This window comes from Grammomys surdaster, unplaced genomic scaffold (genome assembly GCF_004785775.1).
Source record: "Grammomys surdaster isolate TR1022 unplaced genomic scaffold, NIH_TR_1.0 126185, whole genome shotgun sequence".
In the NCBI taxonomy this organism is placed as follows: domain Eukaryota; kingdom Metazoa; phylum Chordata; class Mammalia; order Rodentia; family Muridae; genus Grammomys; species Grammomys surdaster.
This window is the reverse complement of record NW_021620991.1, coordinates 7,036,604-7,062,218: the sequence shown is the minus strand read 5'-3', so window position 1 is coordinate 7,062,218 and position 25,615 is coordinate 7,036,604. Positions and strand designations below refer to the sequence as shown.

The 25,615-nt window shown below is 45.9% G+C and overlaps 2 protein-coding genes across 11 annotated transcripts; one reads left to right on the top strand and one right to left on the bottom strand.

Moving 5' to 3' along the window:
* Positions 1-137: 137 nt before the first annotated feature.
* On the top strand, positions 138-12,669 carry Masp2 (mannan binding lectin serine peptidase 2). 7 transcript variants are annotated; one of them, XM_028757967.1, is made up of 11 exons: positions 138-200; positions 278-506; positions 619-796; positions 1,321-1,452; positions 3,134-3,330; positions 3,609-3,756; positions 5,132-5,250; positions 7,637-7,715; positions 9,410-9,541; positions 10,028-10,102; positions 11,177-12,669. In XM_028757967.1, exons 1-11 carry the CDS (start codon positions 196-198, stop codon positions 11,929-11,931), a joined length of 2,049 nt encoding a protein of 682 aa, XP_028613800.1. In that variant the 5' UTR covers positions 138-195; the 3' UTR covers positions 11,932-12,669. The 7 variants fall into 7 exon arrangements, 6 of the variants coding, with proteins under 6 accessions (XP_028613800.1, XP_028613802.1, XP_028613801.1 ...); XR_003710099.1 differs by lacking the exons at positions 10,028-10,102; positions 11,177-12,669 and adding an exon at positions 7,940-8,057 and having other exon boundaries at positions 7,637-7,728; positions 9,410-9,503; XM_028757969.1 differs by lacking the exons at positions 10,028-10,102; positions 11,177-12,669 and having other exon boundaries at positions 7,637-7,728; positions 9,410-9,502.
* Tardbp (TAR DNA binding protein) lies at positions 9,762-23,247 on the bottom strand. 4 transcript variants are annotated; one of them, XR_003710100.1, is made up of 8 exons: positions 23,133-23,247; positions 21,790-22,041; positions 19,059-19,222; positions 17,745-17,885; positions 16,688-16,858; positions 16,165-16,291; positions 15,067-15,206; positions 9,762-14,344 (listed from the first exon to the last, which is right to left on the bottom strand). XR_003710100.1 is itself a non-coding variant. In XM_028757974.1 (7 exons), exons 2-7 carry the CDS (start codon positions 22,025-22,027, stop codon positions 15,151-15,153), a joined length of 897 nt encoding a protein of 298 aa, XP_028613807.1. In that variant the 5' UTR covers positions 22,028-22,041; positions 23,133-23,247; the 3' UTR covers positions 14,363-15,150. The 4 variants fall into 4 exon arrangements, 3 of the variants coding, with proteins under 3 accessions (XP_028613807.1, XP_028613809.1, XP_028613806.1); XM_028757974.1 differs by lacking the exon at positions 9,762-14,344 and having other exon boundaries at positions 14,363-15,206; XM_028757976.1 differs by lacking the exon at positions 9,762-14,344 and having other exon boundaries at positions 14,363-15,136.
* Between the last annotated feature and the right edge of the window lie 2,368 nt (positions 23,248-25,615).

Here is a 25,615-nt window from a genome sequence, read left to right as displayed (position 1 = left end):
TGTGGTCCGAGTCAAGCTTCTGGCTCTCAGAGCCACCAAACCTTCCTTTCTGGAAGGGAGGCAGGCAGGAGCCATGGGTAGATTCCCAGAATCCTTGGTTTAGGAGGCTGGGAGTGGGGGTGGAGGGTGGGGCCTGGTGCTAGACAAACAGATCAAAGGTGATGAGCTCTGGACCTGCAGAGCTGGGTACACATCATGAGGTGGGTAGGCGACCCATAGCTTCTGGGGGAGCAGAACAAGTTAGGCCTGGACGCTCATGACACTCCCCTGCCCACAGGCTACTGATCTTCCTGGCTCTGCTGTGGAGCTTGGTGGCCACACTTTCGGGTTCCAAGTGGCCTGAGCCTGTATTTGGGCGCCTGGTGTCCCCTGGCTTCCCAGAGAAGTATGGCAATCATCAGGATCGATCCTGGACACTGACTGCACCTCCTGGCTACCGCCTGCGCCTCTATTTCACCCACTTCAACCTGGAACTCTCTTACCTCTGCGAGTATGACTTTGTCAAGGTACCCAACAGGGTGCTCAGCTGGGCCCTTCTTACGAGGTATGGCAAAACCTGGCCAGAGGGGAGGGCAGGCCTGTTTCTAACTTTCCCTCCCTTGACCCCTGACCCCACAGTTGAGCTCAGGGACAAAGGTGATAGCCACACTGTGTGGGCAGGAGAGTACAGACACTGAGCAGGCACCTGGCAATGCCACCTTCTACTCACTGGGTCCCAGCCTAAAGGTCACCTTCCACTCCGACTACTCCAATGAGAAGCCATTCACAGGATTTGAGGCCTTCTATGCAGCGGAGGGTGAGCAGTGATGGCTCAAGTAGCCAGATGCAGCTGGGTGACTGTCCCCATCTTTGGTTCTCTTGCTTCCCACCTCTCCTGGGGCTCTGGATTCAGGTCAAACCAACAGGGAAGGTGGGTGGGTCCCTCCATCACGTGTGCTAAGGATGTGATGCAGCTGCAAACCAGCAATCCGGTTACAAAGCGATTGCCCAGGCCTCAGCCTGTCAGCACGGGCATTCCCCTTGACTGCACACTCTGGTCCCTGAAGGAGACTGTGTGACCTCAGGCAAGTGGCTCGACCTCTCTGCTCAGAAAGCGTCTACCCTATTGCCACTGGGTTGATGGTGGCTGTTCCCTCCTCTGCCTGGACAGTTTTGAGCAGGATGCTTAACCTGCCTCTGGTTTAGCAAGCGTGCTACTTGCAACTCTGGCCCCAGGCCTGTAAACTGTCAAGCAACAGGCCTCCTGTCAAGTGGGCCCCCGAAGCCTGAGCCCCGTGTTCCCTCTGTTTCCCTCCTGCCTGCCTGGCCCCTCTCCTCTAGATGTGGATGAATGCACAGTGTCCCTGGGAGACTCAGCCCCTTGTGACCATTATTGCCACAACTACCTGGGCGGCTACTACTGCTCCTGCCGGGCGGGCTATGTTCTCCATCAGAACAAGCACACCTGCTCAGGTGAGGGGGGAGGGGCACCCCATCTGCACCGGGTTGTTCCAGCTACCAAAGCAGGAGCTGGGCTCTTCTGTCCCCTCCAACGCACTCAGCATGTCCAACGCCTCCTCCCCTTTCTCTGCTCTCCAATGGTGGACTTCAGTCCCCTGCCCCTACTCTTGGAATCCCTAGTTCTACCAGCCAATTGCCTCTTCCTTCTGGGTGGTTCCTCGGTAGACTCGGCATCTCTGGCTAAGCCAGGTGTGCCGTAAGCTTCCAGTCTACCACAGGACTTCAGAGTGGAGGAGTGGAGGAGCCACAGTTCCTGACCCCAGCAGCTAAGGCCTTTGGCTTCCCTTACCCTGTCTCTTGATCCTTTGCCCTGGTCCTTCTTTCCTCAGCCTTCCTGATAGCACCCCCACCCCCACCCCAATCTCTCTTCCAGAGCAGAGCCTCTAACCTCCCTCAGCTCCAGCCTGCCCACCCCAGTGAGTCAGACCCCAGTCAGTACATGCCCACAGGATGAAGCCCTGTCAGGCTGGAGTGGCTGCCAGCTACAGCACCCATTCACCTTCCCCGCAACAATAATAAACCTGCCTCCGTTTCCGCTGTGCTGTGTGTCTCTTGCTGGGGTCAGGGTGACAGGCTTGGAGGGCAGTACAGCAACCTGAGTCTCTTCATCTTCATCCTCCTCTCACAGCCGAATGGAGGGATGCCCTGAGCTCACACAGGGAGACCCTCCAGCCGCTACTGGGTGCCCTGAGGCTGATCTCAAGCCGCCTTTAGCCAGTTCTGGTTTATAGGACAATGCAGGTCTTTGTTCTCTGACCCTGGAGAGCTTGACTAAGAAGAGAGACCAAAGAGGATGTTACTAAGGGGTCAGGTTGGTCCCTCTGTATCCAGGGAGTCCGCTCTACCAGTATGGAGAAGCCTTCCAGAAGAGCAGTATGAAAAGCCTTCACTTCCTACAAGTTGTCTTCCCAGCCTGTCTCCACCATGAGCAGGCAGGGAGCAGGAATGGAGCCTTATCTTTGTCAACAGGACAACTTGGCAGCCCAAAAAAAGGAAGGCAGACTGTGCATACTGGTGACATAAACGTCCCTAAACCTTCCCCAGGGCCACTTCTAAGACCAGGGAAGGCCTGGGGAAGGCCTGTTCAGCCTGTTACCTGGGATCAAGGGCTCTGGGCTGGTCCCTGCAGATATGGGTGGAAGCCCCCTTGTGGACTCACTTAGGAACTGCTGAGCTGGGCACTGGAGTGATTTGAGAGCAGAAAAACAAAAAACAAAAAACAAAAAAAAAAACCCTCAGTTCCAGGAGCCTCCTCTGTCTTTCCCCTGGAATCCTAGGGACCTAGGGACCTCGGGGAGGTGGCCTGCCTCCTACTTCCAGGGCCCACTTCCCTCTGGCCCCGCTTCTTTGGCTCTCCACCTCTTTGTGACTCTGACCCTGGAGTAGGTCCTGGCAAACTTAGCCCTGGTACAACTACCATGCTTCAGCTAAAGCCTGAGGGCAACAGAGTCTCCTTCCCCACTGCCTTTCAGCATCATTTGGGCTGGGAGGTGGGGTCCTCTCCTGCCTCTGCAGATTGTCAAGCGCAGGGTTTTGACCAAGCCCGGGATATAGATGTCCCAGGTATCTCCCTGTCCTCCAGTGGTGTTCCTCCAGGAGCAGAGCCATGCCACCCTATCCTCTTTCTTCTCAGCCCTTTGTTCAGGCCAGGTGTTCACTGAGAGGTCTGGGTATCTCAGTAGCCCTGAGTACCCGCAGCCATACCCCAAACTCTCCAGCTGCACCTACAGCATCCGCCTGGAGGACGGCTTCGCTGTTACCCTGGACTTCGTGGAGTCCTTCGACGTGGAGATGCACCCTGAAGCCCAGTGCCCCTATGACTCCCTCAAGGTCTGGTTCTTGCATCCTTACCTTGCCATGGCTCTTTTCCCTCAACACTGCCCCACCCCTCATCTTTCAACACTCCCCCCTCTGTCTGTCCTCCAGTGAACCTCATTCAGCATTTTTTTCTCTGGGGGGGGGGGGTCTAAGCCAGGCTGTGGCTTCAGCATGAAGGTACCCCCACCTTTTGTTCCCAGCCTGCCCAAGCCAGTTTGAGTTACTTTGCTACCATCTGACTTGGGCTAGAGACCTGCAGCAGGTCCTGGAGGCTGAGTCTCTTTACTCAGATTCGAACACGCAAGAGGGAATATGGCCCCTTCTGTGGGAAGACATTGCCCCACAGGATTGAAACCGACAGCCATGAGGTGACCATCACCTTTGCCACGGATGAGTCAGGGAGCCACACAGGCTGGAAGATAAACTACACAGGCACAGGTGAGCAAATGGCCCTCAGATCCAGGCAGCAAAACAAACAGCTTCTGTCCCTTATGCAATAGCAACACTTTACATAGCATTGGGCGTTTTCCCGGCTTGCCTAGGAAGGGAACCCAGATTGAGCAGGGTGGGTTAGCAAGTGATGGTCTCTGACAGGAAATAGCAACCGTCTTCCCTTCCTCCTTCCATTCTCTTTACGCAGCCAGCCGTTTACCTAAGCAACCTCCCTCTCTACTCAACTCTGGTATTGTGAGTTATGGTCTACGTCTATAGGTCAGTTGGTTCCTAACTTGTTTTATAGCACTAGCTGGTCTTAAGCTCTGATCTTCCTGTCTCAGCCCAAGTGCTGGGATCACAGGCCCATGCACCCTTCTGTGTCATCCCTCAGAACCCACCGGCCCAGACAGCTATTTCCCCACCTGTCCTCACTCTTCACAGATACGTTCTAAGAAGGGTGAAGTGAGCCAGCCTGTCCAGCATGCAAAGACTCTGTGCTCAATTTCAGATTTAAAACAAGTACAAAAAACCAAAAAAACAAACAAACAAAACAAAAACAAAGCTGGGCAGTGGTGGCTCACGCCTTTAAACCCAGCACTTGGGAGGCAGAGGCAGGTGGATTTCTGAGTTTGAGGCCAGCCTGGTCTACAGGGTGAGTTCCAGGACAGCCAGGGCTACACAGAGAAACCCTGTCTCGAAAAAAACACAAAAAAAGAAAGAAAAAAGAAAAACAAACAAACAAACAAACAAACACACAAAAAAAGTGTGTCAAAAATACTAAATGCAGAGGCCAGGGCTCCCTACAGCATCTGCTCTCAATCTAGAGGAGAAAAGTGGTCTCACTGTGCCACAGCCTTTGAGGCAAGCACTTAGTATAGTAAGATGGGGCTGGGGGTGGAGAACGAGACACCCAACATTGTCACTCGATCTGTCTTGCTCTTTTCCTAGAAGTGACACTCTTGGCTTCAAACCACATGTATCATCTTCCTGGTAGAAAAAATTCCATCATTCTGGATATCTGATTTTTTGGGGGAGAGACAGGGTGGTAGTGGTTTCAAAACAGAGCTTTTCTGTACAACAGCCCTGGCTGTCCTTGAGCTCACTTTGTAGCCCAGGCTGGTCCCAAACTCCAAAGAGGTCTACTTGCTTTTGCTTCTCAAGTACTGGGACCAAAAGTGTATGCCACCATACCCCGGAAGACTCCAGTCTACATTTGTGCGAGTGATTCAGCTTACTTTTGCATTTGGTGTTAAATGTTTGGACGACCATCATACTTGAGGCAGGCTCCCGCTGGCTCGTTTCACTTTTAAACTAAAACTGCAGATTGCTAACTTCAGATTTGGCTGTTAGAAACAATAAGCCTGTTTCCTCTGCACAGCACCGCCCTGTCCTGATCCAACGGCGCCACCTAATGGCTACATTTCACCTGTGCAAGCCACCTATGTCATGACGGACAGCTTTTCTGTCTTCTGCAAGACTGGCTTTGAGCTTCTGCAAGTGAGTTACTAAAAAACTAAGTGCCTATGATCAAGACGGTTTTGAGATGAGAGATGAAAACAGGAAGCACCTATGCAGAAAAAGAAAATCAAAGTAGTAAGCGTGCAGAAACCAAAGGGAAACGACCATGGAGGAGTCTGTGTGTGCAAGGGAGAGGAGGGTCTTCTTTTTTCTTTAAGATTTTTTTTATATGTGATGAGTACATAGTAGCTGTCTTCAGACACACAAGAGGGCATCAGATCCCATTACAGATGGTTGTGAGCCACCATGTGGTTGCTGGGATTGAGCTTAGGACCTCTGGAAGAGCAGTCAGTGCTCTTAACCACTGAACCATCTCTCCAGCCACCTATCATTGTTTTTTGAGTCAAGGGTTTCTCTGTGTAACTCTGGGTGTCCCGGGACTCCCTCTGTACACCAGGCTGACCTCAAACTCAAGAGACTCATCTGCCTCCTCTGCCTCCCAAGTGCTGGGATTAAAGGTGTGTGCACCATCACACCAGCTGTTATTTTAAGACAGAAATTTAAGATGTAGCCCAGGGTGACCTTGAACTCATGACTTCCTGCTTCAGCCTCTCCAATGCTGGAACTGTAGGTTTACATGGTCACACGCGGCTCAAAGCTCTACTTTTGGTGCTGAACTACTCAGCCACGCTAAGTGCACTACACTCAGACAGCACCTCAACACCCGTCTGTCCTAACCAACCACTCTTAAGAGGGATAGTCATTACAAAGAACTTCTGATCATCTGCACACTGCAGCAGCTCTCTGCAAAGTGGCTGAAACAACAGAAAGGAGTGTACTCGCTTGCCTTGCCCCATGAGCTGCATAGCTCCTCCTTTTAAATTAAGTCTTCCCTGGTCAGTTGACGACCTTCCCATGGAACAGCTCCTGAGCCCACAAAGATTAGACAGCCCTGGAAAGAGTATATTCTGCAAAGTTATAAATAGTGCTCACTGTTAAGGGAGAGGGAATATAATTTTAAAAACTGCTTAGCGTGTTGCTTCAGGAGCACAGGTAAGAGATTAACTCGTCTTTGTGTTCTTCAAAATTGTCACTGAATCCCAGTGGTGGAAAGTAATAACCCTGGAATGACAGCGAAGGATGGAGTCTAGCCCATGGAGGGTCAAATCAGAGTCCCACCTGCAAAACTCCTGTTCGGGCCCTTTTCTTCTGTTCCATAGATTGCAAGCCCACAAACTTGTTTTGAAACAGCTTCATTGTTGGCCTTGTACTTACTGTTATAGCTGAGCATGACCTTGTTCTGATCCTCTTGCTTCCCAAGTACAGATATTAATGTATAATGTATGTGTCATCACACTCAAGTTCTGTGGTGCTTTGGATCAAACCCAGGACTTTCTGGATGCTAGTGACGTATTCTTTACGTCCTCTGAAACATTACAGCCCTTGCAAACGGCTCCCTCTTCCATTAATGCTTTCTCTCTTGGGACTATGCAAACCAGGCTGACCTCAAACTCAGAGACCCACATGCTTGGTTTAAGGTGTATACCACCACACTTGGTTTAATGTTTGACTTTAGTAACTGATCTTGCAGTTTTTTTTTTTTCAAACACTGGTACTTTTTCTTTTGGGGTGGGGGGTACTGTTGAGAAAGGGTTTCTCTGTATAGACCAGGCCAGCCTTGAACCTCTCCCTCTACGAGTGTTGAGGTCACTGGCACTGTCAACATGCTGGGCTTCTCTTAGCACTTTTGAAAAAGTTACCAGCGTGTGGAGGCCAGAGGACAGCTTCTAGCTCTCTCTTTGCCATGTATGCTCCAGGTACCCAGCTCAGCTTGTTCGGGCTTGGCAGGCAACCACTTCCCTTTTCTACAAAGCTATTTCACTGGCCCTCTTTTGCACTTTGCATAAAGAAATGGTGGAAAGGGCCGGAGAAATGACTCAGTGCCTAAACACACTTGCTATTTTTGCAAGGACTGGTTCTATTCCCAGAGCACACATGGTAGCTTACAACTTGAATCCCAGTTTCAAGAGATTCAAGGCTGCATTTTAACAGATACAGAGTTCCAGGGCAGCAGAGCTTCATAAAAATAAATGGTGGAAGGTTCTGGAGCTAACCCCTTACCCTCAGAAGGAGGAAACAAATAAGAAAACACTAACAAGAACTTTCAGCCAGACATCATGTTTTCCTATGTGTTGGAAAGTAGTATTGCAGTACTTTGTATAAAAGGCCACCAGTCAAAACAGAAGTAAATGGTACAGGTGACATAAACCAGCAGGGCTGTTTGTTGCAAAACTACTAAGCAAGGTGGCTGGGTCACAGGTCCAAGTGTAGGCCTTCCATGGTTTGTTGCCCTGCCTTGGGAGCGCTGTTCTGGGGGAGTGACATGATGTTAACAGGGACCTCATTTTCTTCATTTCCTCTTCAGGGTTCTGTCCCCCTGAAATCATTCACTGCTGTCTGTCAGAAAGATGGATCTTGGGACCAGCCGATGCCAGAGTGCAGCAGTATGGTCATATGGTGACAATCCCCTCTCCTTGCTGCTGCCTGTACCATTTGTGTTGACCCTTCATGTGTGCACACAGGGGTTAGAGCAGTGGTTCTCAACCTTCCTAATGCTGTAACCTTCAATATAGTTCACATTGTAGTGACCCCCAACCATTCAACTTTAGTTGCTGTTTTGTAACTGTGATTCTGCTTTTATGAACTGTAATGTAAAATTTGTTTTCAGCAGTCACAGGTTGAGAACCACTGGGTTAGGAGGCACCTGACATTCTGTTTTACCAGCCCCAAGGATCTTAAGATAAAAGGCACATTGCCAAGTCCGGGCTCTGGGGACCTGAACCCAGGTACCTATGCTCACAAAGCAAGCACTTTCCCATTGAGAAATCTCCCCAGACCCCCATTAACAACTCTGTGGCTTTAGTCATTCCCACTTACACCGCCAAATGAACTCACTTCTTAGGGCGTGAGTTCCACAAGTACTGGGGAAATAATTTCTAAGAGTGGATACTCCTTTTGGACAAGAAATGTAGGGGGAAAACTGTATTTTAATTCCTATCATCCCATAGGAAAACATGCTGCTGTGTAGGCTTCTCTCCAGCTCAGAGCCTCCACCTGTGAGCATGCACACGCAGGCCACCAGTGTGGGGAGAGGTAGTTCTGCAGTGTACACACCTGCCTACCACATGTACAAGGATAATAACATACATTAGCATTTTGAAAACTAAGAATAGGAATTTCTCAAGAACAACTTAGTACTCCTTCAACTACAAGTATACGTATGTGAAAACAGGAACTTCCAGAACCAGACAATGAAATCCTCTTATCCATCTCCACACACTACCATTAAAGTCCTGCTTAGTGGTCTCACATGCCTGGCACTCAGGAGGCACTTCCCGTTGTGTGCTAGCACACACCTTTGACTGTGCAAATAGGTTATACTGTGCAGTACTTCTGTAAAACAACTCCAAGGATTGAAATATTTTTACAAATTTACTTCTCATCAATTTACTAGTTCTTTCAGTGTAAAATGCCTGAGCTGATTTTGACAGTGTGGGGGTAATCAGTAGTCTGGGTCTGATTCCGCCACTGGGGCTGGACAGCTGCTATTTTACCTGTTGCACAGCAGAGCTGCCACAACAGAAACAATAATCTGAGCCAGGTAGAACTGCAGAGTGAGTTCCAGAACAGCCAGTTATAGATTGTCTCAAAAAACAAACTGAAAGCAAAAACCCAGAACAAATCAACATGCCTCAGAGTCTGTACAGAGCCCAAGTTGTGTAAAGGATCATAGAAACAAGTTTGCTACTGGCTTTTCTCCCATGTTCTCCTGCATGCCATTTCTTTTGAGTGTTACTCTAGTCCAAAGCTTCTGAATTCACTGCTCTGGTGAGGCCAGTCACTTCTCTCCAGGGAAGTTCCTTCAGAAAAGAGCAGGTGTGATGCCTCTTCTCCAAGCTAAGTTATTCTTGCCGTTTTTAGGGGTGGGTGTCATTAGTGCCATGGAGTATGTAGAGGAAACCGAGGCAAGCACAAGGCCCACCTGGCTCCCCAAGCTTATTGGTCAGAGAGCACACTAGGGGGTGGGGCTTCACTTGTGCTATCCAAGTTCCCCACGAAGCCACTATCTCCACTGTACAGACCTTTCTAGTACCAGCTCCAAGGTACAAAGGGACCCCCCCCTTCATTTCCTTCCTAGTTATTGACTGTGGTCCTCCCGATGACCTACTCAATGGCCACGTGGACTACATCACAGGCCCCGAAGTGACCACCTACAGAGCTGTGATTCAGTACAGATGTGAAGAGACTTTCTACACAGTGAGCAGCAATGGTAAGTACCTTCTTCAAGGAGGGACGGGTGGTATTCGGAACTTGAGCCCTCATGGCTGATTATAAACTTGAACCAGCCTTTTAGGCTAAAGGAGACAACGGATTAAAAGGCTTTTCTCCCATGTGCTAAGTGAAATATTACAGTTAAAGTGACTTTAATGTCAATTTGCAGGAATCTGAAAACAGATCATATCTAGTAAATGACTACTACAAACACACAATATATTCCAAATGGTTTAATTTAACAAGTCAAAACCTTATCATTAAGCACTTGAGATCTTGATACATATTCAAGTTACACATCTAAAAGGTTTCCACTTTGCAAGCAAACATGGTAATGCAGATACCTATTTATGAAATCATGTAAAATGGTTATTCACACACACCTCTCCCCACCACGGATGCTCAAGAATCAACATTTTTCAAGGGGTTATTCAAGCAAATGACAACTGCAGCTAAACATTTTTGCTTTTCCAATGATTTGCAGGTAAATATGTATGTGAAGCTGATGGATTCTGGACGAGCTCCAAAGGAGAAAAATCCCTCCCGGTTTGTGAGCCTGGTAATGGACGCACTTATAAAAGAGATTCATAGCTGGCAGAGAGTAGCTGGCAGACAATAGGCAGGTCTAGCTGGGGAGGCAGAAAGGAAGGCCAGCACTTGGCCTAGGCTGGCTCACTGCTCCCCAGCAGTGAGCTCACAGTACTCCTCCCACACGGAAGGTAGGTGCGGACTGCATCATGTGCACTGGATTGTTTCTGACCTCATAACTAGGCAAGCATAAAAAATTAAATCATTTCTTAAATTATCTCAAACCATTATACATTTATAACCACGAACTCTTGTTACTTTTCTTCTCTGTAAAAATGCTATTAAACCCCAAAGCTAATAACTTCATTATTTCCCTAAGCAATTGTTTTCAATGACATCTAGATTTTTAAACATTAATGCAATTTGCCTTTTAATAGTACTTAAATTTCTTTACCAGAATTGGCTCCAATAGTTGAGAATGCTTTTTTTAATTGAAAGGTAATAATACACTCATTACCCCTGTGTTAGCTCGTTTCAATTAGTTTCCTAGCCCTGGATTTGGCTGACATGCTGCTTCTAAGTTTTAATCACAGTGCACAAGCCCAGTAAGGAGCGGATGTTGCACTCCTGAGCACTCAGCTTGCAATGAACGCTAACACTGTTTGGATGACTCAACCAGACCAAAATCACCAACTCTGGAACCAGAAGCACCTTGGCTATTGCTGCAACACTGCAATGTAGACTGTTATATGTACAGTCAACAGGGATTTTGTAAATCATAGTTCCTGTTTTCCCACAATTCCTAGTAAGCTCTAAAAAAGTAAGACAAGCAGTGCAGGGTGTGGTGAGGGGGTCTGCCCTTTGGCTCCAGGCAGGGTCATGTCCAGCACGCAAGTCCTGTCTATAGACTCCATCATCTTGTTTTAACAAAACCTAACAATCCGAAGTCTCTTACAAGGAGCTTAGCAGACTAGCAAGGACTTTGGAGGTCTTTATATACTATTTAGAAGGGCCTCCCCCCCCCCTCCCCTGCCAACGTGGAGGATGGCTATCAACTTGTAGGATGTAAGTTTTGGCTGACACTAAGTACTTGTTTTTTCCTCAGTTTGTGGGCTGTCCACACACACTATAGGAGGACGTATAGTTGGAGGCAAGCCTGCAAAGCCTGGCGACTTTCCTTGGCAAGTCTTGTTACTGGGTCAAACTACAGCATCAGGTGCACTTATACATGACAACTGGGTCCTAACAGCTGCTCATGCTGTCTATGGGAACACAGAGGCAGTGTCCTCCCTGGACATCCGGATGGGTCTCCTCAAAAGGCTCTCGCCTCACTACACTCAAGCCTGGCCAGAGGCTGTCTTTATACATGAAGGTTACACTCACGGTGCTGGTTATGACAACGACATAGCACTGATTAAACTCAAGAACAAAGTCACAATCAACAGAAACATCACACCTGTTTGCCTACCAAGGAAAGAAGCTGCATCCTTAATGAGAACTGGAACTGTGGCTGGCTGGGGGTTAACCAAGAAGGGGTTTCTTGCTAGACACCTAATGTTTGTGGACATACCAATTGTTGACCACCAAAAATGTACTGCTGCGTATGAAAAGCAGCTCCTCCCAGAAGCAAGAGTAACTGCTAACATGCTCTGTGCAGGCTTAGAAACCGGTGGCAAGGACAGCTGCAGAGGTGACAGTGGAGGGGCATTAGTGTTTCTAGATAGTGAAACACAACGATGGTTTGTGGGAGGAATAGTTTCCTGGGGTTCCATTTATTGTGGGGAGGCAAACCAGTATGGGGTCTACACAAAAGTCATAAACTATATTCCCTGGATTGAGAACATAACAAGTAATTTCTAATTTGCATCCTCCAATCAGTACATTGTTCCTTATTTCTACAAGTACACGGGAAGCCTAGTGGTAAACCCGAGATGAATTACAGCCTACCCCAAATCAAAGCAGATAAGATCATTACAGGTACAGGACACTTGACAATGTCAGCTTTGATTTGTGCTGTTCAAAAGAGCAGTGCTTTGCCAACCCCACACAGACTATGTCAAGCTGTATTTGATTCCCTACAGTCTAATTTCATACTGGCTGTTCCCATTTCTGGCCAACAATGGGCTTGGTGATTTTCCTAGTGTGTAGATTTGCTCTTTAATGGGCTCAGAAAGTGCTCTAACAGAGTGTAGCAGTACTGGTTCCAGAATACCTGAGAAAGTCACTTCTCTTTTGGAAGGTAAACTGAAAGCAGGTGTTTTGACTTTTACATCAGTAGACCAGCTATTAAAAACAACCAAGTCCATTACAGAATACTGGGATTATAGGCGTGTTCTCCCACATTCAGCAAACTGAAACAAATTAAAACCCATGATACAGTATTTTACTCTTTAAAAGGACAAATTAGCAATCCATTTCAAAAACCTGACCAGGTATTCCACTATACCCAGCCCACTTTTCTTAGTTGCTCACGAACTACTTGGGTACAGGGAAGCCAGACATAACTCTACATAGTAGAGTCATTCTCTTATGTAACAAAAACAGCAATTCATCATGAAATAAACTGTTCTCCTGCTGAGACGCTGACTTAACCTTAAATGTCATTTTTGATTTTACTTGGCACGTCTAACAAGTTTTTAAAACAGGGCCCCCCGATGGAGCAATGGCTGCTGGCCTACAATTCACTTGCACCTGCCTCAAATTCCTGGATTAAAAGCATGGGCCACCACACCCAGCTGGAGACTCACATTTCAAAGGATGAAAATGCTGTACTGCATCTTCCCAGAGTCACTTTAACTTCCAGCATTGTCATGATATAGAAAGGTTTTTATTTTTTTCCAGTAAGACTCCAGACACTAAACTGTTGGTGGCAAGAAAACCTTTTATTCAACTGTGGTTCAAAGAAATGTTTTTCATTATTACTATTACGGAATGAACGCGTTGATGACCAGACTTTCAAAAACAAATCTTTGCCAAGTAGTTTATTTCTAAAACTTGATTTACGGCAAGTAACTATCTACAGCTATGTCATACCATAAACAGGTTAAAAGGCTACTCAACACTGAAAGCCTTCTATGGCCAGTAAGTCTTTTAACAAGTGCAAGGAAGGGATCAAAACCATGCCATTGACAAGTAACTTACCCCAGGACTCCTGGACGGCTTGCCAGTTTTAGTCTTTGGAGGTCCCCGAAAACCATTTTAATGTTACCATGTTACTGCTGCTGAGTAATAGTGCAAGTGCTAAAATGCAAAATTCAGATGTACAGGGTTTGGAAATCATGCAGGCTTAGATGCAGAGAAAAAAATTTACAATAACTCACGATCCTTTTACAGAGGATACTGTATAATGAAACAATGTGTTCATAACAAGTCTCTAAAGGATATAAAATTTTAAAACACGCAACTTGCAAAATGACAAACCTATTTATCATAATCTATGTAGGTAAGGGCATTAGGGAAACTACCAACACAAAAACTGTCACATTCTTCCAGTTAGAAAAAGAGCTCTTCAGTCCCCAGTAGTTACAGAAAAAGTACAATAATCAATGTATTATTGCTTTTACATTCTTAACAATGCATTGACAGTCTAATCTGATTTTGTGAGCATATTTATTCATCACTACATAGCCCATTAGGAGGGCAAAAGCCTACCTCACTCAAGACTGCCACAGAGAAGACCACCCACCCTACTAGTTCTTAAAGCTATCAGGCTTCTTAATGGATTTCAGGCACATGGTTTCTTGGTTTCTTCTACTTCACCCCTATTGCAATTAATTCCACTTTTTCAAACCCCAAACAGAAAGGGGCTTATCCCTTCTTTTTCCATTGATATGCTCCGCTACAAAGCATTTGGAAACAACTGTTTTGCCCCCTCTCCCAAATAGTATTTTTAAAAGGCATGATTCCCCAATGGAGATTTACACAGCCATGTAAATAGAAAATCACTCAAATGCACAGAGGCACTCAGAACAAGCTGGAGGGTAACTGCTTACCATTTTAGGTGCGGTCACCCGGACTTAAAAAAACTAGATTAAAAACAAAATAACCCAAAGAAAAACTTTCACTTTGGACAATGCAAGAACAAATAGCAATTAAGTCTGGGTATCTATCAGGTGTCAATACATGACAGGTGATGAATCCATGTGACTTGAGACAACTTTTCAAATAAGTTTATTTGAAGCAAAATAAACTACTGCCAAGAAACTTTATGAAAGTTCCATCTCAAAAGGGTCAAAAAGGGGAATTAACTGCTATGAATTCTTTGCATTCAGGGCTGCAAAACAAAGACACATATTATTTAAATCAGTTTTATTTAAGAATTTCCAACAATGACAACTCTTATAAAAAAGCATCCAAGCACAGGACACAGAACTGCAGCAAACAGCATTCTTATGAATAGCTAACAGACATGAGAACTTCCACCCTTCTTTGAGACACCTGAGCTCACTGGTGAACTCTGCTTCCAAGTTCTCCTGCAAAGCACACCACAAGCTCAGTCCATGTTCGCAGCCCATCAGCTTCAGTTCACGTTCCCACACTTCCAGATCAGTAACAGAGGAGAACACACACCATACAGCATTCACAGCAGTTGACAGAGGGGGAGGGAAGTACAAGTATTTCACTTAACACATTCAACTAATGTGGGTTTCCTAAGAACAAAACTCAAAGTCTTCCAACAGACGTGGATGTCCTTTGATGCAAAAACATTCGTACGTTATTGGCTATCATTGCTCTCTGCACACGCTCTCACCAAAGCCACAGGATCGAGGGACACATCTCTCCAAGTTAAAAAATATCCATTTTCCACCACCAAGTCTCTGCACGCGCTCTCCTTTTCTCGCTCATACTAGCCTTTCATGCCTCGGCACCACCATCAATCCCACACAAGGTTTCAAAAGTTCAAACAGCCTTCTGGTTCCATATCACAGCCTTGCGTTCATAGCGTTGATACGACTCCATGAAATAAAGAGTAGCGGATAAAAATGGAACACCCACCGTCAAAGACGCAGCCTGTGCAGCGTGATGACGAATTCTTGGATGAGAAAGCATGTAGACAGAAGTATTCCTATGGCAGAATATTTACAGCACTACTTTCAATGAAGTGCTTCTTCCATAAACATTTGAAATGAGATGAACTGCAGAGATTAAATGAAGGCTTCATATTGTACTTTCGTATATGAAGGAAGACAAGTGTTAAAAACAAAACCAAAAGAACCAAACACCATGACATCATGATCTCCCAAATGGAGATTTTCCTAAGGAAAAAATTCATAGGGTGGGATTCAAATTAAAATAAGGAGAAAAGAATGTAGTTCTAACCAATGGTTTCTACTCTGAACATGCAAAGAATTCATTAACAATTCCAATGATAGAATATTACAGAGAAACCTTCTGAGATCAATTGTAGTGTTGGTTTACCACTTAGGCAAACAGCAGTTCACTTTCACCCACTCAGTATTTTAACCCTTTATATAACAAAACTTATAAAATTCATTTAGCTTTTCCCTCTTTTTTTCTAAAGAAAAATGTCAAAAATACTGCTGAATATACTCCACACTGAACAAACCAATCTGAAAATTTTAGTACATATGTATTTTACAATATACTTACCATGAGTTTAGAAAAATTTGAATCCCACCATTCTAAACCTACCTAACCTAGCAACCAACCTACTAACCACCCCCACCGCCTACATTCCCCAGCCAGAGGATTTAGAATCCATGCTTGAGCCAAAGCCTCCATTAAAACCACTGCCTGATCCTGCATTTGATGCTGACCCCCAACCAAGGGGGGCACCAGAATTAGAACCGCTGTAGGAATTATTTCCAGAACCAAAAGCTTGATTTGGCTCCCTCTGCATGCTGCCCTGGCTTTGGTTATTCCCAGATGGGCCAGACTGGTTCTGCTGGCTGGCTAACATGCCCATCATACCCCAACTGCTCTGCAATGCTGCCTGAGCTGCAGCCATCATCGCTGGGTTAATGCTAAAAGCACCAAAGTTCATCCCTCCGCCCATATTACCACCCTGGTTATTTCCCAAGCCAGCTCCACCCCCTCTACTGTTACCAAACCCACCCTGATTCCCAAAGCCACCTGGATTACCACCAAATCTTCCACTTCTTTCTAACTGTCTATTGCTATTATGCTTAGGTTCAGCATTGGATATATGCACGCTGATTCCTTTAATGATCAAGTCCTCTCCACAAAGAGACTGGGCAACCTACAAGAAACAAGGATGTATGATTAGACCACCAACTCAGACACCAAACACAGCAATAAAAGAATCCAACTGAGTAGGAGTTACATAGGCAACTAATGCTCCTGTCCCTTAAACCCAATCACCTACAGTAGTATAGTAATCAGCAGGGTTTGTAGCTTAAAAGATACGTTGTAACAGCACCACAGTCCAAATAATGAAAAACCCCAGGGTTATCTGGCTACTATCTAAACCTACTCTCTCCTGGGAAAGGGAGGTTGGCAATCAGCTGGAACAAAGCACTCATTTTTAGTGCTGGAGACTGAGTTCAGCACCTGGTGTACCGTGCCGGGCACATACAGTAGCACTAAACCAGACACATTCCCAGCCCTGGAACCAATTCAGAGGAAGAATGAATACCTTATCATCTGCAAAGGTAACGAAGGCAAAGGCTCTGAAGGGTTTGGGGATGAAGACATCCACCACCTCTCCATACTGACAGAAGAACTGCTGAAGCTCCTCTGCAGTCATGTCCTCTGTACAGCGACCAACAAACACCTTTCTGCTTCTCAAAGGCTCATCTGGGCTTTGCTGGTGGTCAAAAGAAGGAAGAGGAGAAATAGCAAACACATCAATGCATATTCTATACCCCCCTGCACCCCCCATGGGTGTTTTTGTTTCTAAAGACAAGGTCTTACTGTGTATCACTGCCTGCCCTGTACCCAAACCCTGGTGTTGAGACTAAAGGTGTATACTGACAAGACTGGTTTCCTGGAAGTAAGTGTTTTGCCTTTATGCACCTATCTGTACCCAGTGCATGCCTAATGCCTTTTAGAGTCAGAGGAGATGGTCACTCAGAACTGGAGTTAGTTGTGTGCAGTCTTCTCCAAGAGCAACAAATACTATTTGCCACCCAGACACCTTTCCCCTGCCTCATTTCCTTGGGAACTTCAAAGATTCTGGGGTTCCCATGTGCCCCAGAATGGCCTTAAACTCAACATGTGAGAGCAATCTTGAACCCCTGATCCCCATTACTATCTCTCATGTGAGAATTACAGGAATGTAACACTGTCCAGTTTTAACCTGTTTTACACATTGAGAAACCATGATACATACAGGATCGAGGCTGATCACATCACCCCCACCTTCCTCTTTTTTAAAGCTGGATTTCTCACTGAACCTTGGAATTTGGCTATAGACTGGTGGGCAGCAAGCTCCAAGGATACACCTGCTTCCCCATCTCCAGGGGTAGGATTACAAGTACATGCTATTACACCCAACTCTTAAAAAGCAACAACAACAACAACTTGGATCTGGTAGGGTGTAATAGCTCATGCCTTAAATCTCAACACGTGAAAGGTAGAGGCAGGGGAACTGAGGTCAGTCTGGTCTACAGAGTGAGTTCCAGGACAACCAGGGCTACACAGAGAAACCCTGTCTCAAAAACCAAGACAAAACAAAATGCAGAGCAAAATACCTTAGAATTCGGAAGTTTACAGTCACACCATCGCCCGTCTATCATATGTCGTTGTGACATTACTTTCACTTGGGTTTCATATTCCGTAAATCGAACAAAGCCAAACCCTTTCGAGTGACCAGTTTTAAGATCTTTCTTGACCTAAGAAGAAACAATTGAAAAATTTTCTAACACCATACATACAGCAAATCAGAGTTGTCTCTCAAAGGAAAAAATAATCTGATCTGAATGGCTCAACTGAATGTACTAGCTTAGTTAGTAAGCTTAGTCCAGTTAGTTCAAGGTAAAATCAACAGATCCCTAATAGGAAGCAGAGAATGACTCACTTGCACAACACAAAAGATTGCATAAAAATGTTTTAAAATGAGCACAAGTTTGGTTACAATTTAACATGGGCAAAGAAAAACCTTCCATTAATATACATCTAATATAACCTACTTCCTTTTAAAGCAGTGCTTCTTTTTTTTCCTTTTGTTTTTTTTTTTTGTTTTTCGAGACAGGGCTTCTCAATGTAGCCCTGGCTGTCCTGGAACTCACCCTGTAGACCAGGCTGGCCTCGGATTCAGAAATCCGCCTGCCTCTGCCTCCCAAGTGCTGGGATTAAAGGCTTGCGCCACCACTGCCCAGCAAAGCAGTGGTTCTTAATGTTCCTAATGCTGTAATCCTTTAAATACAATTCTTTCTGTTGTAGTGACCTCCATTGTTATTTATAACTGTAATTTTGATACTGTCATGAAATACAATATAAACATCTGATATTTATCTGACATAAACCCCAGTGAAAGAGTTATCTGAAAACCACTGCTTTAGCCGAATTATTCTTCCAGAGCACTGAATTATTCTTCCAGAGGACTCATGTTCAATTCCCAGCACCCACATGGCAGTTCACAACTGTCTCTAACTCCAAAATCTGACACACTCACCCAGACACATACACAGGCAAAACATCAATGCACATTAAAAAGAAAAAAAATGGCTGCACAGAGCCAGGCAGTGGTGGTACATGCCTTTAATCCCAGCACTAAGGAAGCAGAGGCAGTTCTTGATCAGACAGGGCCACACAGAAACAAAGAAAACAAAAAGATGGCAAAACAAGTAATCCCAGTGCTCATTCCTGGGTAAAGAACAGTGTTTTTTTTTTTTGGGGGGGGGGGGGGGAGAGATGGCTCAGTGATTAGGAGCAATGTTTTTGGTTCCCAGCACCCACACGGTGGTACAAGCTCTCTTGACCTCCAAGGACACGTACATACACAAGACACAATCAAGCAAAACATGCATACAAATAGAAAACCTGTAAAGCAGAATAAAGTTTACCTGAACCATAAGAACCTCTCCAAAGGTACTGAAATAGTCTTTAAGATCCTGTTCTGTTGTTTTCCAGGGAAGACCCAACACTATGAGGTCAGACGTTTTCTGGACTGCTCTTTTCACTTTCACTGCAGAGGAAGCATCGGTCTCATCCATTTTCCTTTTGTTATCTGAACAAAGCAAAAACACAAACAAAAAGTGTTTAGCACTTCTCCAGGAGGCAGAGGCAGGTGGATCTGGGAGTTCAAGCTCAGCCCTGTTTATAGAATGAGTTCCAGGACAGCTATAGCAACACACAGAAAAACATTTGGCAGATCAAGGCCAGATAGATCCTGCCTGGGGGTGGTGGTGGTGGGGACACCAAGGCCAGGCGATAACAAGGCAGGCAAACCCCAAGTTCAAGGTCAGTCTGGTTTACAAAGTTCCAGAATGGCCAGGGCTACACAGAGAAATCATGTCTCAAAAAATAAAACCAAACTCATGGACACACACTATCTTATCTAAGAAATTAAAAAGTAAAACAAGATCAGATCTATAAACAGTAAAGACACTGAAAACTTCGGTCTCTTAAGGACAGAATCAAGCTGAAGTGGCTGGAGTGATTTCCCGGCACAAATCATAGGTACCCCCAATTCTAGTTATGAATCTTTCTGAAAACTGATTTTTCATACATAGTGGAATGTGTGGAGTGTAGAGGACATTTGTAAGCATGTTCTGTCTTCCGTCCTGTTAGGCAGGGTCTGTTTCATTATTCCTGGTACTGCACAACCTTCCCTTGACTAGCTGGCCTGTGAGCTTGTTTAACAGCATTGCGCCTTTTATGATAAGGTTGTCAGATCTGCTCTGCAAGTGTTTCTACTGGATCAGGTTTTGAAACTATACAAGACCATAATCAACCACATGTTCTCTTTCTCAAAAGCTGCAGGAAAATAAGAACAATTCTACATTTAATTTTGTGGTATTAAAAAAATATACATCGAGGACTACAACTCTCTGACATGTATGTGTATAAATTTCTTTCTTTCTTCTTTTTTTTTTTTTGGTTTTCGAGACAGAGTTTCTCTGTGTAGCCCTGGCTGGCCTCGAACTCAGAAATCCGCCTGCCTCTGCCTCCCCAAGTGCTGGGATTAAAGGCGTGCGCCACCACCGCCCGGCTCTCCTGGAATATCTTGAGACCCAAAACATTACAAATACCTAAGCTTTGGCTGTCCCCTGATTGGTTTATAATTATAATTTAGTAACACCATTTTTTTTCTAAGTTCTGCTCATGTTCCATGCTCAGGTCCTTCCTGTTTATGGGCACCCAACCCTCTCTTGTGCCTTCTGTATCTCTAAATTCTTTTCCCTGTTGGATGTCCCGTCTTCTACTTCCTGCCTCAGCTACAGGCCAATCAGCCTTAATTGATAGGTGTTTCATCCACACAACACACAAGAGATTTTCTCTACATAACAATCTACCTGAGTTCTAACCCTCAGCCCCTGTTCATTTTAACCTAGCACCTACCTTACTTTATAGCCACCAGTCTTCATATTTGAGTTCCTCTTTCGTGAGCTTTCTGATTTTCAATTTCAAGCATGTACTAACACCAGTGTCCCTTTAATTGAGGGTAAACACTGAGCTATACAGCCAATGACCCTATCTTTAAATACTCTCGAATTTCTTATTGCATACTGATCAAACTTGGTGGACTGTTCTCGGTTCTCTGCTATATATAAATCAGGCTGGCCTTGAACTCATTCTATACCCCAGTCTGGCCTCAAACTCACAAACCCTTCTGTCTTAGCCCCCAATGCTGGGATTACAGGCACAGGAAGGACTCTGCTGCAGCACCACCATAGTAAAAATAACAATTTACTGATTCACATGCATTCATATCTCCCCATCCCCAATACAGTGTCTCTGTTGTAGCCCTGGCTGTCCTCAATCCACTTTCCTCCGCCTCTACAATGCCAGAATCAAAGAAGTGCACCACCAGACACAGCTTTCTCACACTTTCAAGACCAGTAGCAAAAAATAGAGAAAAATTTTAATAGTTCTGTACTAACTCAAGATTTGGACTAGTGCAGTTGGTATCTTTTTAGGATGAAAAAAGATTAAGAACACTGGAGTTAAAAGCATCTGTTCTTTGGTTTCAGAAGGTCAGATGCCCTTTTGCATCAAGTGTGCACATAGTGCAGAGAGACACACATACAAAGTGTTAATATAACATACAAAATATAAATTTTACACATAATAAAACACATAATTACAACGATAAGACAAAGATGATGTTAAGGCCGCAAGGAAAAGCTGGGCAGTGGTGGCACACATCTTTAACCCCAGCACTTGGCAGATCTGAGTTCAACTTCAGCTACAGTGAGCTTTAAGACTGAGAAACCTCACTTCAAAAAACCAAAAAGACTGCAAGGAAAACGGCTAAGGCAAATTCTTTTACAGAACAGATGGATCTTTAAGGCATTTAGTTTTAACCCCTAAAATTGGCAATGACTATGTTCTGAAGGCTTAACATTTAAATAGATGCTCCTTGAAAAAGAATCCTGGTTTTCAACTTTCACTTATTTAAACTGCTGACCTGCCAGAGCAGTCCAAGTCAAAGCAGTTTATGAAAGGCAGGGTCCTAGGAGACATTCCTCCAGGAAGGTCAACCCCCCAGGGTTGGAGCTCAACAATAGACTATTCTAATGGACTAGTCTAATCCTAACCAGCAATATGGCAAAACCAAAATGGTTAACAAACCTTTGGGATAGTTGACAACATATACCAGATTGCCCCAGCCAGCATCAGGGGCATGCAGAATTCCTTCCACCAATCTGACGCCTCTCATACACTGAGACACTGGATTCCGGTAGCGCAGGCCACAAGCCCCTGGAAACTGGGCTGTAACTGTGGACAGCAACACTGTCCCATCGTCTTCTGATGGTATTTCAATGGGCTCATCGTTCTCATCTTCTGTTACCCGAATATATTCAGACATCTTTGCTTAAATCTCTTAAAAGAAAAAGAAATGATCAAGAAAATCAGAGCAGCTACTGTCACACCACCATATTGTTCCCACTTCCGGAAAAGATTCTCGCCACCTAAAATGTTTCCTTTCCTTGGGGGGAGGGAAATCAAGGAAAGAGACGGCGCTTTCGAAAATAAAAATGTGATTTTTGCCAGGTGTGGTAACCCATGCCTTTAATCTCTGCACTCTTGAGGCAGAGGCCGGCCTGGTCTAAAGTCCCGAGGCAGCCAGGGCTACACAGAGAAAGCTGGTGGTGGTGGTGGATGATGCTCTTCCCCCCCCCCCCCACACAGTTCAAGCATTTTCTCGGGGCTTACTACAAGCTTCCGCTGCTAAAACTGCAACAGTGTTACCATGTGGCCGATTGGTTACAAAGCCAGACAAAAACAAGGTTTTGAAGAAGTGTTTTTTTTTATCCCCCTTGCAAACAAGGTTCTTACCTGGCGTGCACAGATTGCAGGCTACAGTATTTTGTGACCGTTCTGAATTAATTTATTCTAAAGCCTGAGTACCTAAATCGGACTTAGCACGTGCTTTAAGTGAAAGGAATTAGCAACGCACTGGAACCAGATCAATCTTGGGACTATGCTAGAGCAGCACGAAAAACCGATCAGAACAGAGACTCAGCAGTTCCGTTCCTCATTTTCGGGAAGGTCTAGCTAAACTTGAGCGTCGAGGGAGCAACGACAGATACTCCGTGGGGGTAGGCCGCCACTTCCCAGAAGGCCATGCGCGACAGACAACGTTGATTTTTCCCCTCCTTTCAACTCGGCCCGGGGTGGGGCCGCGAGAGTACAAGTGCCATGGCGACAACGGTTATTCTCAAATGCGAGAACCTATAGGGACAACCACTGCTGGCGCCGCGGGGTCGCGACAAACTTCGGCCCGCGGCTTCAGGGCCCAGCAGGCCCGGCGGCGTCCCGCTCCGGCAGCCGCCCGCGCTGGGCCCTAACGACGCGGTGGCGCGAGGCCAACTAGGCCCCGCTCCATAGCTCCCTTCCCGCGGCGCAGATCGCCCTAGGCCTCCCCGAAGCAACACCCAAAGCACGTCAGGCGTCCTCGGCGAGCAACTCACCCGCTAGGCCGCTGCTAGGAAGCACAACGAGGACTCAGAGGCGGGAAGGAATCCGACAACAGCCGAGCTACCGCTTCGTGCCCACAAAATGGCGCTAGGGCCGCCTCCCGCCCTCGCCCGCCTTCGGCCTCTCCCACCCGCTTCCTGTCAGGAGGGGAGCTCTCCGAGGAGAGCCATAGACGCTGTTTCCTCGAAGCGGCTCGGAGACGAGCAGGCTCCTCGGCGTATAGAAAAACGTACAGAAATACAGGAATGAGAATGGTTGGGTCTGTAAATCTGAAAAGTGAAGGACAGTGTGGCCACTTGGGCTTTCATTCCCCCTACGTAACGTGGCAGATGGCTTCGCCCGACCAACCGCCGGCCCTCGTTGAGGAGCTCGCGCGCGCCGAAAACGCGCGAGAGTGGCGTAGGCCGCGACCGGAGCAGGTGGGGCGGGGCTAGGAGGGAAGGGGCGGAGCCAGAGGCCAACTGGGCGCGTAAGGGCTGGGGGTTAGGGGGGCAGTCCTGGGAATCTTGGTTCAAAGGCTCGTCTGAAATGTCTTCTACCTTTGCTCGTTAATTTCCAACGTGGAAACATTAACTTTGCTCTACAAAGTGGTCCCTGTTCTAAGTACTGCTTTGTGTCAAGTACCTTTTTGCACGCTTCGGCTCTAGGGGGTAAAAAAAACCCAGAATCTTGTGAATGGCAGGCGAGTAAGTGTTCTACCATTGATCTTGGTCTTAGCCACCAAATGCCTGCTTAGGGGAAAAGTTGTGATCTGAAGGCCAATCTGGAATTTGCAGTGATACCCTGTCTAAAAATATTATAGTTGGTGCCGGCTAGATGGCTCAGCAGATAGACTCGCACAGAACAGGTTTTGTTTTTTGGTTATGCACAGAGGCATGTACACAGAATAAATAAAAACTGCAATCGTCGGTTTAAACTATTCGTTAAAGTTCTTGCATTTGCCAGGCATGGTAGCGCAGGCCTGTAACCCCAATACCTGGGAGGTGGAACTGGACAGCCAGAAGGTCAGGCCCAGCCTCTGCTTGCTGTACAAAACCTTGTCTTAGAAGACAAACGAAAAACCATTTTGGTGACTCACGCCGGCAATCCTAGCACTGGGGCAGGGCAGAAGCAGGAAAGGCATTGCAAGTTTGAGACCAGCCTGGTCTACAAAGTTAAGTTCCAGGCCAGCCAAAGAACACATAGAGATCCTGGTTTTGTTTTGTTCTTTGTTTTAAAAAAGGCCAAAACCTAGAAACCCTGTCTCGAAAAACCAAAAAAAAAAAAAAAGAAAAGAAAAGAAAAGAAAAGAAAGAAAAAGGCCAAAACCAAAATATAAATAATACTGGGTGCCGCCTATAGTCCCAGCACTGAGATGGTTGAAGGAGGACTGTCCAGGAGTTCCTGGCCAGCCTGGGCTGTAGTAGGAGTTTGGGGCCAGACATTAATCTGCACCTCCAATTCCATCTTCTCAAAAGGTAGCTGAGAGGAGAAAATGGGTTCATTTATAAATTTAAAGTGGGAAGACTCATATTGGCTTAATGGTGATCTGTAATTCCCACCCCACCCCGGAAAGGAGGCAAAGGCAGGAGGATCACTGAAAGGTCAAGGCCAGCCTGTTCTCTACAGCAAGACCCAGTTTCAGTAAATAAAGCAACTGTGTAAACCTTTGCGGCTAAGCTTTGAATCTGATACACCAAGAAATTTCAATCCATAGTAAAGAGGCTCGAGCTGCCACTTGGTGGTAGAGCTAGCCTTCGGCTTTTACAAAGGTATACTAGGACGGGTCAACTGGAACTGAAATACTGAAACTTCCAAGTATTTTCTGCTGTCGGACTCATCCTTTTGGGACCTCTTACTCATGATGATTTCATGCAAGATACTTAACTATGTGCCTCAGTTTCCTCACTTATTGAAAAAGGAGAGTATCAAGAATATCACTCACACCAGGCAGTGATGGCACACACCTTTACTCCCAGAACTTGGGAGGCAGAGGCAGGCAGATTTCTGAGTTCAAGAGTTCTAGGCTAGCCTGGTCTACAGAGTGAGTTCCAGGACAGCCAGGACTACACAGAGAAACCCTGACTTAAAAAAAAAAAAAAAAAAAAAGGAATATCTATCACATAGACTGCTAAGGCAACATCAACAATTGGGAGCCTGCAAATGGAAGAGGAGGAGCTATGGTAAGTTAAAGGACAGCCTGGGTGCTGAGAGGGACTATAGATATGAACTGTCACACCTGAGTACAGGACTATAGATATGCAGTGTCACACCTGAGTGCAGGACTATAGATATGCAGTGTCACACCTGAGTGCAGGACTATAGATATGAACTGTCACACCTGAGTACAGGACTATAGATATGCAGTATCACACCTGAGTACAGGACTATAGATATACAGTGTCACACCTGAGTGCAGGACTACAGATATGCACTGTCACACCTGAGTACAGGACTATAGATATGCAGTGTCACACCTGAGTGCAGGACTATAGAT

Bases quoted from the DNA above. Each gene is read 5' to 3' on its own strand.
- Masp2 (XM_028757967.1), top strand. The intron at 1,453-3,133 runs GTGAGGGGGGAG...CTTTCTTCTCAG, and splicing joins GAACAAGCACACCTGCTCAG to CCCTTTGTTCAGGCCAGGTG. The intron at 7,716-9,409 runs GTATGGTCATAT...TTTCCTTCCTAG, and splicing joins GCCGATGCCAGAGTGCAGCA to TTATTGACTGTGGTCCTCCC.
- Tardbp (XM_028757973.1), bottom strand. From the start codon at position 22,027: ATGTCTGAATATATTCGGGTAACAGAAGATGAGAACGATGAGCCCATT. The intron at 17,886-19,058 runs GTAAACTTTATT...GTTTCTTCTTAG, and splicing joins GAGAGGTTCTTATGGTTCAG to GTCAAGAAAGATCTTAAAAC. The intron at 16,292-16,687 runs GTATTCATTCTT...TGTTTCTTGTAG, and splicing joins TTACCTTTGCAGATGATAAG to GTTGCCCAGTCTCTTTGTGG.